This window comes from Acyrthosiphon pisum, chromosome X, assembly GCF_005508785.2.
Source record: "Acyrthosiphon pisum isolate AL4f chromosome X, pea_aphid_22Mar2018_4r6ur, whole genome shotgun sequence".
In the NCBI taxonomy this organism is placed as follows: domain Eukaryota; kingdom Metazoa; phylum Arthropoda; class Insecta; order Hemiptera; family Aphididae; genus Acyrthosiphon; species Acyrthosiphon pisum.
In genome coordinates, this window is record NC_042493.1 from 100,785,319 (window position 1) to 100,803,094 (window position 17,776).

Sequence of the window (17,776 nt, forward strand, 5' to 3'; positions counted from 1 at the left end):
TATTGTGATTTCCAATACATCCCTCGTCAACTTATTTGAAGATTTAAAAAAATATGGTGTCTCTTACATTACTACTAGAAAATTAGACCAAGATATAGTAGAAAATCTTTTTAGCTATCTCAAAGGAATGGCAGGGTCGTCAAATTACTGTATAACAGCATTAGATTTTATGTATTGGTTTGTATTTAACTGAGACAATTATTTAATTTACATTACATGAATAATTAATTAAAAATAACTTTTATATAATATAGTCTTAGGTGGTATATTTTAGGTAAACACTCTAGTGTTGTGTTTACCGAAAATAGAAACACCGAAGAAGGAACAGAAGAGAGTTTTCTTAACATTAATGAATGTTTAACCGGGGAACTTATTGAAACTACTGATTTAATTACTAATTCTAACCATCAAATTCCAGAAATGGATAGTGATTTGGCTCAAATTGAATCAACTTTTGGAACAAGCAATATTCAAATTTCAAAGTCTTATATGGATTTGTTAAATCAGTTTGAATCTGAGGTATATACTGAAAATAATAGATACGTATAAAATATATATTAAATGTTTAAGACATAGGTACATTACAGAAATTATTTACTTTACAGGCCTTTGACATGAATGACAATGATTCCTTCAATGGCCTTGAGAAGGAAGGTTTACAATATGTCGTAGGATATGTTGCATCTAAATTTTCTAAAAAATATCCTCTAATGGTATCAGAACAGCCAACCACCAATGATGAAAATTGGATTAGATATCTGTCTAAAGGAGGATTGACATATCCATCCAGTAAATTAATCAAAGTTGCAAACATAATGGAAAAGTTATTCATTGATTTTCATGGAAATCACCTATCAAAAGAAGATGGTATAATGAAAAAATTAACAAATTCTTTAATGGAAAAAATTAAACTATCAACGCTAGATATACCAGTTGAAGTAGTTAAGTGTCTTGTTCGAACCAGAACATTTATTCGATTAAACAACCTTAATCAAATAATATTAAATACTAAAAATATTAAGAAGAATAAAATGAAGCTTAAAAAATTTATTGGATAAAATATAATGTATTTAAATAACTAGTAATATAGTCTGTTCTTTTAAATGTACCTAAAATGAAGAAAAAGAACATTTATTGTTAAATACTGACAGAAACCAAGTTCAAGGCATACAAATGCAGGACCATTTTGACCCAACATTTATAAACCTACCAAATTATATCCGAATATCAAAAAAATATCCATTTAAAGATTTTATTATTAAAAATAACATTATTTTATAGTTAAAATTAGTCAATAATGAGTAGGATATTGAAATTTTAAAATTCAATAATTTTGTAATGTTCAAAAAATAGTTATGTCATAGTTTATTATTTTATTGTTCTAATGTAAATATTAATTTTTAAATTGTGCAATCACTGTCCTCTAACTTATGTATGATATATAAACAAAATTTATCTGAGTACATTCTACACATTTTAATTTTTAATTCCCTTATACATTTATGTATTGTCTAAATATTGTATTATATAGAGCAGGGATGGGCAACTGGCGGCCCGCGTACCTTTTTTATCTGGCCCGCGCTACATTTTCAAATTATATTATTTTCGTGTTTTATAGTAATTATTTTAAAAATGTCTGCTAAAAAGCGTAAAAAATAAATGTTGGTAAATTTGAAGGACCTTTTTTTTGCTTTCTCCTATGCACTGCGGCCCGCTAGATTTTAAAGTACTTAAAAGTGGCCCGCTAGTTACTTTGAGTTGCCCATCCTTCCATCACTGATATAGAGTATATTTTTTAATATTATGCGAAAGTTGAACAAATTTGTATTATAATTATTATAACATTAAATAGATGGAGTGACATGTGTAAAAACATTTAATCAAATTATGTTAGTAATGTTAGTTACTACCTATAGTTAATGTTATACTTATTATAATTTTTTTAATAACACTAACTTATTAATTGAGTTTGGATTTAAAAGCAATATAGAAATGTGTGTAATTTTAACCAATTAACAATTTAGTACTAAACTATTAACTCATTGCCATTAAAATTCAAACTCTACTTATTTATTACTTACTATGTGGATGTTTCCATTAAACATTAATCTTATAGTGTTCATAAATCAATTTATTTTGATGTGTAGAAATCAAAAATGTGATAATCACCTAGTGTTGCGGTTTAGACGAAGTTAGCCAAACAGAAATTGAGAGATAGTGGCATCATTATTATAGCACTTCCATGGACATAGTCTGTCAAAACAATGTGGATTAATAAACATTATATAATCATTTAATAGAAAAAATATGTCCTCTAAATATTACCATACCATGTAAAATTATACACTGCTTAGTGAGAACAAGGTATTTCATCATTTTGAATAGCATAAACTAAACTATTCTGGAAACAACATACGACAAAAATACAAATAACAAATTAAAAATTAGTTATGAATAATACACAACGTAGAGTTACCTAACTATATGTGTCTATATATTCTACATTATCTAGGTAACTTGTTGTCAGATGTTTTCTGTAATACTGTTTTTTTTTTAGATAAAAACTGAAATTTATTCCAAACATGAACTTATATGAAACTTATTGAGTTAATTGTAAAAAAAAAAAAGAACGTGCTAGATACACGTAAACCGCATGGCAATTAAATTATTAAAAAAAAATTACAAAAATATTTTTTGATAATTAGGTATACACAGGGCCGGATTAGTTAGGCGAGCTACCGAGAAAATCTTGGTGGGCCGGTCGTGTGAGTGTAAGTGAAAATAAATTCATGTTTAAAATACGATTGGCCACTTATAAGCTCGTAATAATTATAAACGTAGTTTTGGGCCACTGAATATGTAAATGGGCCGCTTATAGAAGTGAAAATCTCGATGGACATACCAATCCGGTCCTGGTATAGGACGTACCGTACATATTATTACGTTGATTAATTAATTAGCAAATAATAAATATTATACAAACTTAATAAAAATGTGTTCAACTAACGTTTTAAATGACTATATTAATTGAATTTTAAAGTTATAACACAATTTAACATTAGACATGACAAATTATAAAATAAAATAAATATTTTTCAAGCCGAATAATATGTTTGTTTATATACAATTATTACGTTTGATAACAGTCGGAGAAATGCTTACGTCACAGACATGCGTATACGAGTTGCTGACATACCAGGTTATTTAGTCATGGATGCTAATGCGTCAGTTGGTCACCGAGTTCTACATAGCTTTCGAGGGACCTATGTAACCGTTCACCCAAAATTAATTACTTAGTTTACTATTAATCAATAGTAAATTAATAGTTATTAGTTAATAGTTAATACTAATTTAATTAATTAACAACAAAACTACAAATTCAAATCAAGATTCGAGATCGACTGAAAAAAATATATTCTCTCATCATAACCATTGAACTATATGATAACATATATCATATAGTTCAATGATCATAACACTGAATACTGATAATAAATATCAATCAGAAAAATCAATAACATTTTACGTTGGATCCGATTGAAATCTAGTTGGTAACGCTAAATTTTGGAACAAGATCCAACAATAAAACATTTTTCAATATTGTTGAGTTTTGGAAAGTATATTATCATTTTGATTGTACTACGCTGAGTTTTGGAAGACACGGTTGGTTTCAATTTGCATTTTTGCGAATTTTCCATGGACCGTATAACTAACTACTCACTAGCGTAACGAAGACTTGGTCAATTCTTCATTTTATTTCCGATCATTAAATTCTACAATTAATTTTATTGAAATAAATATCTTATTTAGTTTTTTTGTATAAGATACATTTCTTTGGAGCAAACCAAATGGAAACCACATCGTCACTTGAAGAAAATATGACACGGACGGTCATTTATTTTCTGTTATAGTGTGATAAGGATATGTAAAGTGCTGATAAGAGGTCTGATGGAGATATAAACAAACTACTAACTGTCTCTAGCATAGACCTCAATATACCTAACCTAACCTGTTTGACGCCGACTGCCACTGCCGCTGACAAGTTGGACTGTTCTATTGTCCAGTTGTATTGTCTTTTTTTAGAACTTGAATCTTCAGTCCGCGTCTTGGTGTACCAGTGATTTCGATGGCCAAGTCCAGAAATGGTCTGACGGCCGTTGGCCTGTCGGTTTTGGGAGTGTCTTTAGTCCTGTTGGCGTTCACGACGAAGAGCTGGTTGGTCACGGATGAGAAATTTGAGCACCCGAAATTCGAAAGGATCGGTTAGTGTACCGCGCGCGCGTGCATATTTTATACAACAATATTTTCATATATTGAGCAAGTTTCAATTGCCTAGAAAATACAGTTATCTAATAGATAACCTTATACTCTAGAAAGAATACAAGGCTGTACATTTTATTTTAATCACATTTTTTTCTCTTTAACTAAATATTGCGTCTTCTTATTTAGATAGGTACATGGTACCTATTATCTTATGACTCCACACTCACGTATGTGTTGTTTCCGTCTTACAAGTGTATAACATGGAAAATTTACTATCAACAGACCATGTTTATCTGCGTTAGTTTAAAAATTAAAGAGAATCAACATTTTATGAAACTTGATGGTAAGAACATTATTTTTGTCTGTGTGTTGGTTTTTATGATTATTCAGTTATTAAGTGAGTTATGAAAATTTTTAATTTACGCTATGTTATATACCAATAACTTGCTAAAAAAATTAATTATTGTGAAAAACTAACATACAGACACAGATAATGTTCTTTTCGTCGAGTATCATAATAGGTCTATTCATTCTAATTTTTAACTTATAGAACTAAACATGATCTGCTGGGAGTACATTTTATATGTTATGCACTTGTAATATGGAGACAATGCTGGTGTGGCGTCCTCTAAATTATAATAATTTGCATTCCCTTCATTCTTAAAAAAACGATTCACAAAGCTAAAATATCTCAACATTTTTTTTTGATAATAAGGTATAAATAACCTACCTATACCTAATATTATTTAAAATAATCCACAAGTAGGTTTTCACATCTATTAAGTATTTTAATAATAATACTATCCAAATCTGTCCGTTATTTCTTATTAGTATTAATAAAACTAAATTTTTATAAAATATTGATGAATAATGATAGTTTCAAGTTTCTGAAATTAATAATGTTTAGTTATGCTTTTTACTGACTATGATCAAAAGTTAATGAAATTAGATATTAAATTACAATTTGTTAAACTTTTTTCACATCCACAGGTCTATGGGTAGTATGTTTCAACGATTTTGAAGACCCTCATCATTGGTACGATACAAGATCCCATAGTTGTTGGTGGGTGTTTGAAGGAGAATATTATATTATCGATGATATTTTATTCAAAGGTTTGTTGATGATTTTTTTTTACTTTTCATCCTTAAGAGGATGTTCGCACACTATTTGTTTTCTCTCTCTTACTCAGGCGCATAGCATAGCAAATTTTACATTCACAATAATGATTATATAATATTATAATCATAATAATGTCTAAAATTAGAGTGACATTATCTCTTATAAAATTCAAAGGTAAGAATATTATCTAGGGCATTATATAGGCTTTTTATTATATTTTTATTTTAAAGAGCGTTATGAGTATTTTAAAATTGTAAATTGTTTTTACATTTTAAGTACATATACTCGCTTTAAAATTAAAATATAATAAAACGCCCATGAGATACCCTAGATAATAACCTCATTTTTAAATTTTATAAGAGGTCATTTCGCTTTAATTTTAGAAATTATTATGATTATAATCATTATTGTGAGTGTACAATTTGTTGTGTTGCGCGTGGGTCAGAGAGAAAACAAATAGTACGATAACATCCTCTTAATAAATAAATTTTATAGTTTGATGTGAGATTTTTAATGAATACAAATTTTTTTCTTAGGTTTTTTTATTGCTACTCAGTTTTTTTTTTCAACTTGTCTTCTCTTGACAATATTTGGTATATTCTACTCTACGCTTTATATGTATCTAAATAGAGCTCATGAACGTTTTATTCAAATTCTTCTTAGAGCTGCAACACTCTACTTAGCTGCAGGTAAAACATTGTGTTGTGTTGTCTTATTATATATAATATACCTAATAATTTGATAAATTATATTATTTTCAGCTGTATGCAGTACTATTGCTCTGATAATATTTGGAACATATGGAGACAGTAGAGTATGGATGCCAAATTGGGAAAACAATAATATAGGATGGAGCTACGGTGTAGCAGTCACAGGAACTATTACTCTTTATGTCAGTGGAGTATTGTATGGAATAGAATGTCGGGCACACATGTATAAACGTAAAAAAATGGCTACTCAAAGAGTCTATTACCACTATGATGAAGATGACATAAAACAAATGTCGCTCACTGACATATAAATGTCCAAACTTTATTTTAAAATCTCCAGTAGCAGCATCTGCTACTCTAATTTATTCTCAATGCAGCTAAATTCTACTAGCGTACGTAGCTGCAACAATTTCTGATGCCCCTTAATTTGCACTTAATAGTAGCCATAGAACCGCGCCTGTCTTAATGAATATGTACAGTAAAAACTGCATGAGCGATTCACTCTGCATAGAAAACACTTAGTATTTGTTTTAGATACATATAAAATATTATTAAACATAGTATGAATGAAAATTGTGGATTTTTATTCTTAAAAATGGCTCTTGGAAAACACTTTGTTACTTGGTCATTTATATAATTGTTGACAAACTGTAATATATAAATAATCATATGTCTTCCTTTGAATTTGATGTACAATTAACATCGGTTATGTATATAATATAAATTATAAACACTAGAAGCTCAAGTATTTAATTCAAAATCTATGAATTAGATTTTATGAGAAATAATTAATGTTTAATATTGTAAGTATGAATAAAAATAATAATTGAGAATTTTATAAATAAAAAATGTATTAGGTAATTGATGTATATTTTTTAAAGTTAAATTAATAATTATCAGTCCATTTAATTGTAAGTTAATTTTAGTAACTAGTGCTATACAATTTCAAGAAAAAGTTCAACAATACTTTTATATTTTTGTAATTTCATATTAGGTTAATATGACATTATATTGTATGTTTTATACTAATTTACTAAGTATGCATCAAAGTTGATAAATCGACTAAAATTCTAATACGTAAAAATAAAATGTCCGTGATAACATAATTATGTTAATTATATAAAGGTTTAAGGTGTTCTGAGTACTCCTCACAATTAGATCTTACGATTGTTTAAAATGATACAATGCTGTTTAGTTTAGTAGTTAAGTTAAGTTGTTTTTCAAATGAATAAATACCATTTATTTTTTTATATATACAAATTATAATTTATTTGCTTAATTAATGGTATAAAATGGTGAATTAGGCACAAAATCTGTATTATTTTAAAATAAAATGGAAAACTTAGAATTCAATTGACATATGATAATTCATTTTTTTGTACCATGTTTAAATAATAACAAATAACTTATGATTTTTGCAAAATTAAACAATATCTTTTTCTATTTTTAAGCTTTCTTATGTTACTAATAATTATTATTTACTATTTCATGTATAAATTCAAGAATTAAGATTTTCATACTTGTCATACCAAGTGTAGTGGGTAATTACATTATTATTATTTTTACAGTTTTTCATTTTAGTTATTTGTATTTTTAAAATGTGCGACCCAAATTGATAACAAATATACATAAAATAGCAAATTTGTATACAATGTTTGATTGGGTTTCATCTGTGTTTGTGTCTACTTAACCTTGAGTGGCGAGTGATGATAATCGCATTTTGATTATGTTATAGTGTGCCCGTGAACATTAGAGAATGCTCCTCGAATGTTCATGAATGTACCTATTAGACAATGGTAATAAATATTATATTTGTAATCAGTAATTGTAATTTACTACTTCCCTAGTTTTGTAATCATACATCAAGTCTTATATTATCATAATAAATAATATATTATTATTTATTATCCTTACTGTTTTTACTAGTTTTGTTTTTGGTGATACCTACTTGCTGTTTTCTTAACTTGTAAGTACTTATTGCTAAATATTAACTCGTAATATTTGTACTTACCTACCAATTAGTTTATAAATTTTTCTTTTAAGTATTGTGTAAACTAGTTTTATATTCTTAATTGATAAATGCATATATTAGTACTATATAAATTATAAACTATGTATTATACCTATACTAATTTTATAGTGTGTGTTAGAACTATATACCTACTGCTAATATTATGGTAGCCAAAAATAGGTGCCTATTGGACTTTTATTCAAAAATAAACCCACCTTATGTATAAATAATATCATTGTTATTAATAATTGTATTATTACAAACTAAATAAAGGTAGCTGAGTGTAGAAATTCGCTAGACTAGACTGGTTTAAAATTATCCCACATTATCCCGCACCAGGATAATGAACCATGTAAATGATATGGTCCAAACATCCCGGTGCATTATTTTTCACACCGGTTTAGTCTAGCGAATTTCTAGAGTAAGTACATTTGATTTAGGTACCAATATATTTTTAAAAAACCTAATAAAAAAAAATTTACTAATTTTATTGAACTTATTTTTATTATAAAAATTATAGGTTCTGTAAAACTAAATTAATTAGTGGAAGGATAGGTTGATCCCATAATGTGTTTTATAGCATTTAGCCATTGAATTAAACGTATTTAATTTTTATTTAGAACATTGGCACCAGTATTATAATAAATAACTAATTGAATAATTAAATCATTGACCACAATAAGCATTAGAACTAAGCAACAAAGAGTAATGCTAGAACAAGGTTCATATAACTTAGAGCAGCGATTCTCAATCTCTTTAAAGTAACTTTAACAATATCAATGAGTTCTGCTACCTATGAGTGTTCTTTCTCGGCAACAAAGAGGATTAAAAATTAGCTACAAAATTCAGAGGGCCAAGAAAAATTTACAAATTTATATATAATCCATTTAAAAAGGTAGATTTCACATGATTTATGTGTTACATGAGTTTGCTAAAAATAATTATAGGTTATCATCATAGATTGTTTAGCCTTATACCTAGTACCTTGATGACTAATATGTTGTGTAACATAAATATAACATATTACCATTGTATCTAGTATTATAAATTTTTATTCTCAGGTTTTAAGCAACTGTCCTTTTATTGGATTTTAGCTAAATAACTAGAATTTGTGTTATTGAAGATTTTTTGAGATTCAAAAGTCCAGAACAATAGGAGGGATATTTATTAGTTATTAGCAGGGCTTAGAACTTTATTGATTTGCATATTTATTCTTAGGAAGTTGCATAATATTAAAAATCTAATTTGATACAAATTTGTTTCATGTATGTTGCATATTTTTAAATATATTATCAAGTTTAAATGATTTTATATATTTAAAGATCTTAAGCTTATTATAATGTTAGTAAATCATTAATTTAAAAATAAAGAGCCGCTACACATTGTCGTTTCGTCTATATTTTTAATTATGGTATACCGAGAAATGATTGCTATTTACCGACCCGGTGAAAACAATATAATCATTCAATGTAAGTCAGGTAAATATATAATAACATGATTTAATATTAAATATAGCAAATTTTGCTGTATTTGATACATTTAGATATAAGATTCTGAGTGGAGCGATGAATGTATTGATTTTACAATGACGTTTGTTTTAATATTATTTATTTATTTTTATTATTATTGTGTGTGCTTATACGATAAGTATTTGATAAAATGTGTCAATTTTCAATTTCAGTATCTTGTTCGATGGGAAAGTGAATCTAGTTGATGGTCAAAATTTAAAATCCCACTATTTTTCAAACAAATAAAAAATAATCATAAACTGGAATTTTTATATTGTTTGGGTCAAAAAGTTTGAAAATTTAATATATTGTTACAGACTACAGTAGATAGTTGATACTATAATGCCCAATACTAAAATAAATTACTTTATGTAGGCATTACTTTATTTATTCGCTCAGAATTGTTCTTTGTATACAATGATATTATATCATTGAATTCAAATTGAATACCATCCATTATAGTACTGCAACCTACTGCACAGCAGAGTGACATATACTTACCCGCTTTTTATAGTTAAGACTGAATAATTGAAAAATGTTTCAAGATTAACATGCCAAAAAAAAAAAAAAAATATGTATACCTAAATACCTACATGTTTTTAGATTCTGATCGGAGCGATAAATGTCGATATTGATTTTACAGTGAAATTTTTAATTTTTGTATTATTTATTTTTCTGTCTGTAATCATCGTTTTGGGCAGTAACACTGCTTCAATTATTTGTTTGATTGGAAAGTGAATCTAGTTGATGCGTTCAGGCGAGGTCAAAATTTGAAATTCTTAATAGTTTTCAAAATCACAGGGGAATCAAAACAAAAATTAATGAAAAACGATCATTTTTACGCTAAATCGGTTTTTGACAAAATCGATTTTGGTTTTTGATGTAACTCTAAAACAAATAACAATATAGATACATGAAATTTTAACTGAATTTATATTACTTAGTATTCTCTAAATAAGCTTTTCAAAATAATTTGACTTGTTTTTAGTGGTTTACGGACATTTCAATTACCAGTTTATTTAGTTTTTTTGTCTATAAATGTAAATTTTATTTTATTTGCTAGGTCAAAAAGCTTGAAAATGTAATACAAGGCTTGAATATATTGTTACAATGACAATTGAAAAATATTAAAAATACATACTAACAATTTTTTTCTATAAGTATTTAATGTGAAAATTATTTTGAGTTAGAAATTCCTAAACATTTTTCATTTTTAAATCTAAGATTTTAAAACGTTATACTAAATTCCTTATAAATTTGTCTACCTTTATCATAAGAAAGTGAATTAAATTATTATAAGCGTTAGAAGTTCAAATTTTTACATTATTGGATATTTACTTGATTTCTCAAGTAGCGATTTTCTTATTTTGTTGTAATTCAAAAATCAATAACCCTAGGCACTTGAAATTTATATTATATGTTTAGCATATAACATATAATATATGTTATATCAATTCCTATCTTGACAACATTTTCCAATTATTTTTATTGTTTTTAGCAGCTGTTTACGGACATTTTCAATTTTCAATTTTTTTAGTTTTTTGTTCTATAAATGTCAAGAACATTTTATTTGTTTTGTCAAAATGCATCAAAAATGTATACAAGACTCTCGATATATTTGTTATAATAAATGTAGTTATATTTGGTAAATAACTTTTACAAAAATGAATTGTTATCATAGAACTTTAATCCCTATTTATTATTAGTGCCCGGAATTATATACACTAAAAATATATAAACTAGCAGATGTACATCTAGCCAGGGCTCCGCGGTTTTTTTTAAGATCTCGTAAATATTTTTATTAAATTTGCTTGATGTGTGCCTGGTCTATATATAGGGAGTAAGGACCCCGTAATGTATTTATGGATATATTTAATCTTACTCAATTTTTCTTTACAGGGCCCAGATGCCTGTCAATTATAGTGTGAGCAGGGCATAATAGTACAATTCTCAAAATAATCTAGGTAATATAAATATAATTTTGGTTTTTGTAATTTCGTTTCTATATAATTAATAATTATCATTTATTATTTTGCAGTTTCAAATATTGCAATAATTTCATAGTTTATTATTAAACGATGATTCCTCTCTTCAGGCTTCGCGTTAATATTATACAGAGTGATTTTTTATGCATGGGTACTAACCCCGTTTTTTTACTTCAATTATACATATTATAATCAAATTTTCGGATTTTTTAAATACGCTTGAAGATTTTTGAATACTTGAGATTTTTTACCATTTAAGAACGATGTTGTTACAATACAAACTACTGTTTTTCAAGTAAGAATCCTCTTTTTTTTACTTTTAATTATTCAGCAAATATTTTTTTTTTCTGAGAATTAGTATGCATCTAAATCAAAATTCGAACTAATATTTTTTGAGATATATAACTTTGTGTAGTAAGGATAATACGTATTTGGAAATTGGCTAAGTAGATTTGGGGGCTTAGATGATTTGAAAATGTTATTAATTAATATTTAGTACTAATTACCATTGATCTGTCAAGATAATAATTTGTAAAAATAATTTAAGTATACTGAATAGTGAATAGGCAGGTGGTAGGCACATCTAATATTACTTATAGTTTTTTATTGTAAAACCATATTTAAGAATTATTATCCTTAGTATAAACATTTTAAGAATTCAGCAACTACTCTTATTAGAATATTTAGGTATACTTAAAAATTCTAAATATCAGAATTTGAATAAATGTATTTTTAATGAAAAAAAGGTGGTGAGCATTTTTCACCAAAATATCATGTAAATTTGGTTTTTTATTATGGGGCCCCTTAATAAAACTGATCCATGAGCCTTTGTTGTGTCAGGCCGACACTGGATGTATCTTTAAATATTTATGCTCTCCATAGCTCTTTTATAGAAAATATGCATCAATAGTTTTATGTAATCACATTAGCTTTAAAAAACTTATTATTATTATTTCATTCTTTACAACAAACATAATATGCCCTTAGGTAAGCAGTATATTATACATCCTAATTTTATATGTTTACCATACACTGATAAATACATGGTGTAAAAACGTGTCCAGAAATTTCAGGTTTCGTGTCTGAAAATGGTTTCAATTTTTATCGGATTATCCGGTTTCAAAACCATTTTTAATCCCTGCATAAATGTACTATTTTTATATATGTAGCAGTAAATTTATTTTATAGACAAATGTTTAGTAAAAACAATTAAATAAGAAATAGTTCGTGAATTTATTGAATAATAAATATTTTATTCATATGAATAATTTTAATTTTAATATTTTATAAAAAAAAAAATAGTGCAACTACATATTAATAATAATAATAATATTTTAAATGCAATTAAAATATTTACAGTAAGAAAAAATAATAATAATAAATTAAAAGCATTAATTAATGTAACTATGTAACTGCAAGATACAAATATTATATTAAGATATAAAATATAGTTTAAATTTGCCGCAAAAAATTACTCGTATTTCATTGGTTCCACCTATGCTGTTCATGCGCATTAGATAGTGCTGCGATAGTTAATAACAATCACGATTTCGATAGAGAAGTGGCACTACCATGACGTGTTATAATTACATTGGTTCAATGCAGCCCAAGCCAATATTACGTGATTACTGATTTTTGGTTATTCTTCGATATAACTTTCTGTTGTTATATAAATCTAGCTTGGTAAAATGGCGTCTTCACAAGGAAAATATATGCCCAAAGAAACTCAAATAATTGTGTCGATTATGAAAGATTTGGGTATTGTTGAGTACGAACCACAAGTTTTAAACCAGCTCTTGGAGTTTAACCACAGTAAATTTATTATTAATAATATTAAACAAATGTGTTTTTTTCACTGTTGTTAATAGGTTTTGTTTTATTTGTTAGGATACACAACGCTACTGTTGGATGATGCTAAGAAATTTTCAAACTTTGCGAAAAAGAAGGATGTTGATGAAGACGATGTGAAAATTGCAATACAAATGGCGCAAGACGGAATATTTTGTCGACCTCCTCAACGCGATGTAAGATCATTTTGACTAAAAACAATTGAACTACCTACTAATTGCCAAAATCAATTATTTTTAAGTTTATTACGTAGGTTTATTAGATTTTAACACCAAACAACAAACGATGTTGAATGAAGAACAAATTGAAATGACTATTATTTACAAAAATTAATGTGTAACTTTATCCAATTTTATACTTAACATTTATATTTAACTTTATTGAATGTTATACATTTATTAGTTTTAATTAGGTACAACATAAGATAAGACATTAAGAGTTTTTAATTTACTGTTTTAATTTTTAGGTTTTAATGACAGCAAGTCGTGAAATAAACAAAATACCATTACCTCCAATAACGCCTGCCATTGGACTGCGAATTCCTCAAAACGGTCCAAATTTCTTACAAACAAACTACAAGCTTAGCAATGATTTGGTAATAGTTCAATAGTATACCTATCCTAAAATATTCCTTTGTTAATTGTGTGTTGTATATGTATTTGAATCTCATTTATTAGTAATTTTCTAGCAGGCTATTTTATTAATTACTAAGTTACAATTTCTTTACATCACAAAATTTAATTAAATGGCAAAAAATAGTTGTGTTTTTAAACTAACGATCTCCAACATAATCCTTATAGAGTGTTTTATTAGGATATCAGTTATTAATTTTAAATTGTAGACTGATGATATACATATTTTGTAAAACCCTTAGATTATAATATACAATGGATGTAGCTACATTAATAATTTTCGATGTCTAACATAATCCCCTACTTATTAGTTATGTTATAGTGATTGTTAGAGCAATAATGCTCTGCTCTCTGAAATTGAATGGGTGGTGGGAGGTTATGTTGGACACAGCTCGGTATATGAGTAATACACATGTAGCTTCATCCATTATATACAATCTAAGGTAATACCATTAATTATAATAGTATTTATAATGAATAGTAATACCTATTAATAGACATGCTTTTGTACACTATGCGTGGTCAATGTATAATCATTTATACCTTCTTAAATTATTATTTTTAATGTTTTTATGTATAGTATTCTATAGGAAATATCCGTAAGGACACTAAAATAACAGCTGCAGAATTGTTGGAGGCGTCTAGAAACTTAGAAATCGAAGATAATCTCTTCCAGCAATGTAATTAAATTTATCTAATTAGTTTTATCTAAGAGGACATTATATAGATATTTGTTGTCTCTGTCTTTCAAGTCCATGACTTAACAAATTGAGCGCTTAGCAGAGCACGTTTAGCTCCGTTTGTTTATAAACTAGAGTGAATTGACTCTAATAAAATGTTAAGGTAAGATTATTATTTATGGCATCTCATAGGCTTTTTATTATATTTTAAATTTAAAGTGAGTTATGAGTATTTTAAAATTGTAAATTGTTTGTACATTATAAAATACTCATAACTCTCTTTAAAATTAAAATATAATAAAAATCCTATGAGATGCCTTAGATAATAGTCTAACTTTTAAATTTTATAAGAGGTCAATTCACTCTAATTATTAAACAAACATAGCTAAGCGTGATCTGCTGTGTGTGATATTTGCTATGTAATTGACTTGTAAGACAGAAATGATAAATACTACCTGTATAATGTCCTCTCAATTACTTAATTTTGGTTCTTCTAAATTGCATGTCATATATTAAAGTTATATATCACAAATAAAAATGAAATGATCCAGGTAATTTGCAAAATTGTTAATGCATTTACTAGTTATATATTATAATAACATTTGCATTCCCTAACATACATTTTCATTAAAAAATCTATTTATCCTAATAAATGCCTGTTTTGTATCTAAAAAAAATGTTCTTATCTATTTTATCTATTAAGAATTAACTTAGAAATCAAAGATAATCCCTTTCAGCAATGTTATTAAATTTTTCTAGTTAGTTTTATTTTAGAGGACATTATACAGACATTTGTTGTCTCTGTCTTTCAAGTGCATAACTTAATAAATTGATGTTAGTGCTTAAGTTTTTGATGAACTTAGCAGATCACGTTTAGCTCTGTTAGTTTATAAATTAGAGTGAATTGACCTCGTATAAAATTTTAAGGGAAGATTATAATTTAGGGCATCTCATAGACTTTTAATTATATTTTAATTTTAAAGCGAGTTCTGAGTATTATAAAATTGTAAGTTGTACATCTTAAAATACATATAACTCGTTTTAAAATTAAAATATACAAAAAAGCCTATGAGATTCCCTTGATAATAATCTTACTTAAGATTCGGTAATGTGATATATATATTGAAATTTCTATTAATGGACAACATTTATTAAAGATGTACAGCTATCACAAAAAATAAATTTAAATTTAAACAATTAAATTATGACGATTGTTCATAATAATAAATCTACCATTAGAATCTGTTTGAAAGGTCATTACTGAATTTAATATCTATTGTCTCACAGACAGTGATGACTAATGATTTTGGGTTTGAGTAATGCCAGAACATAATATCTGCTAAGAAATTGAAACCCAGAAAAACCAAAAAAAAAAATATTCAGATATAATATGGACTTTCAATATTATGATTAATTGTTTTTCCTATTTATAATTATTAAAATACACTTTATTATATACTAATAATTCTAATATTTAAATTAAAATACCACCTATATCAATATTTCTAAAATTTTAATTAAATATATTTAAATTTTTTTCTTTAGAGGATGTCAGCGCACTATTTGTTTTCTCTCTGTACCATGCGCAACATAGACAAAACACATTAACGCAGAATCATTTTTTCTATGTTTTTAAGTAATCCTTGAGTAAAATCCCCAATTACAAAAAATATAAAGAATAATATTTTTGAGGGGATGATATATCGATTTCATATTTTATTGTTATTTGGCTTTTTATTTTACTATAAGATAATTAAAAACATAGAAAAAATAATTCTACGTAAATGCGTTTTGTCTATGTTGCACGTGGGTCAGAGAGAGAAAACAAATAATGCGCTGACATCTTCTTAAATATTTTCAATAACTAGTCTGTTAATGGAAATAAATTTATTTATTAAATAAAAATAATAAACACTGTCTTTACACTTTTCAAATATCACAATGTTTGCTTTATTCATATTTTATTTTATATAACATACTAGATAGGTTCAACAAATTAAATGATTAAATGATGACTAATGATTTTGGGTTTGAGTAATGCCAAAACATAATATCTGCTAAGAAATTGAAACCCAGAAACACCCAAAAAAAATATTCAAATATAATATGGACTTTCAATATTATTATTAATTGTTTTTCTTTTATATGTTTCATCACATAGTTACATGCAATTTAGATACATCTGTTTCGGACATACCAAGTAATTATTAGGGTAAAACCATGAATCTATTATTCTTAATTTTTTAATAATAACTTTCATATTTTAATAGCTAGTCAAATGATGAACAATTCTATGGAGTTCTATTTACGAGAAAATCGTCAAACCAGTGAAGATAGCATTGGAGAAAATTATAAGATGAACTTATGAATGCTCAGAGATATTAAAACCGTTCATACTCTGATATTGCACACAATGTTACTGTCGAAAAACAACTTAGTGATATGTAATTTATCAGGGATAACATATTGAAAATAAAAATATTATCAAATAGTATCATCACTCATTTATTTAATAATATACTTTACATTTTTCTTAAGTCTATTGTTAAAAGCCTATTAACACATTGACTGCCATGTGACTGCTGGATGTCATCTGTAATTCTAAAATTGTTTTATTTAGCGACCACTGACAACCATAGTTGATCATTACTACCATGACACATGACTGCCTGTGACAATAAATTATTGAGGTCTTATATAATTTACATTTCCATGGCGCTTCTTTAATCTATATGTATAAAATCTAAATAATAAATACCTCTTATTCACTCACTACTAAACAAAATGTGGAAAAATGCTTCCTCTAGTGCTCTAGATGTGCATTAAGAAATGATTTTTGGATATTCATATTTTAAAGAGGTAATCACAAAGACATCTTGTGATTCACGGTGGAAATTAAAACTCTTTTGTTTATAAATGGTGCCCATTGATTGAAGATTACAATAGCTACTATAAAAATTAGTATTATTGTAGTACATAAATGGTGGCCATTGGTTAGTCGGACAGATCAGGTACAAGT

At 26.6% G+C, this 17,776-nt stretch overlaps 2 protein-coding genes and 1 long non-coding RNA gene across 3 annotated transcripts; 2 read left to right on the forward strand and 1 right to left on the reverse strand.

The window, feature by feature from the left end:
- Window positions 1-434: 434 nt before the first annotated feature.
- LOC115034547 lies at window positions 435-2,505 on the reverse strand. Its single transcript, XR_003839903.1, has 4 exons — window positions 2,331-2,505; window positions 2,082-2,253; window positions 604-851; window positions 435-526 (listed from the first exon to the last, which is right to left on the reverse strand). It is a non-coding gene; the product is annotated as an uncharacterized LOC115034547 (long non-coding RNA).
- A 1,013-nt stretch (window positions 2,506-3,518) lies between these two features.
- LOC100573556 lies at window positions 3,519-6,825 on the forward strand. Its single transcript, XM_003240220.4, has 4 exons — window positions 3,519-4,262; window positions 5,254-5,376; window positions 5,920-6,072; window positions 6,145-6,825. Exons 1-4 carry the CDS (start codon window positions 4,127-4,129, stop codon window positions 6,402-6,404), a joined length of 672 nt encoding a protein of 223 aa, XP_003240268.1. The 5' UTR covers window positions 3,519-4,126; the 3' UTR covers window positions 6,405-6,825.
- A 4,837-nt stretch (window positions 6,826-11,662) lies between these two features.
- Window positions 11,663-17,219, forward strand: LOC100573470 (transcription initiation factor TFIID subunit 9-like). Its single transcript, XM_016802161.2, has 7 exons — window positions 11,663-11,892; window positions 13,277-13,409; window positions 13,485-13,621; window positions 13,912-14,040; window positions 14,658-14,757; window positions 16,919-16,957; window positions 17,028-17,219. Exons 2-7 carry the CDS (start codon window positions 13,286-13,288, stop codon window positions 17,123-17,125), a joined length of 627 nt encoding a protein of 208 aa, XP_016657650.1. The 5' UTR covers window positions 11,663-11,892; window positions 13,277-13,285; the 3' UTR covers window positions 17,126-17,219.
- The last annotated feature ends 557 nt before the right edge of the window (window positions 17,220-17,776 follow it).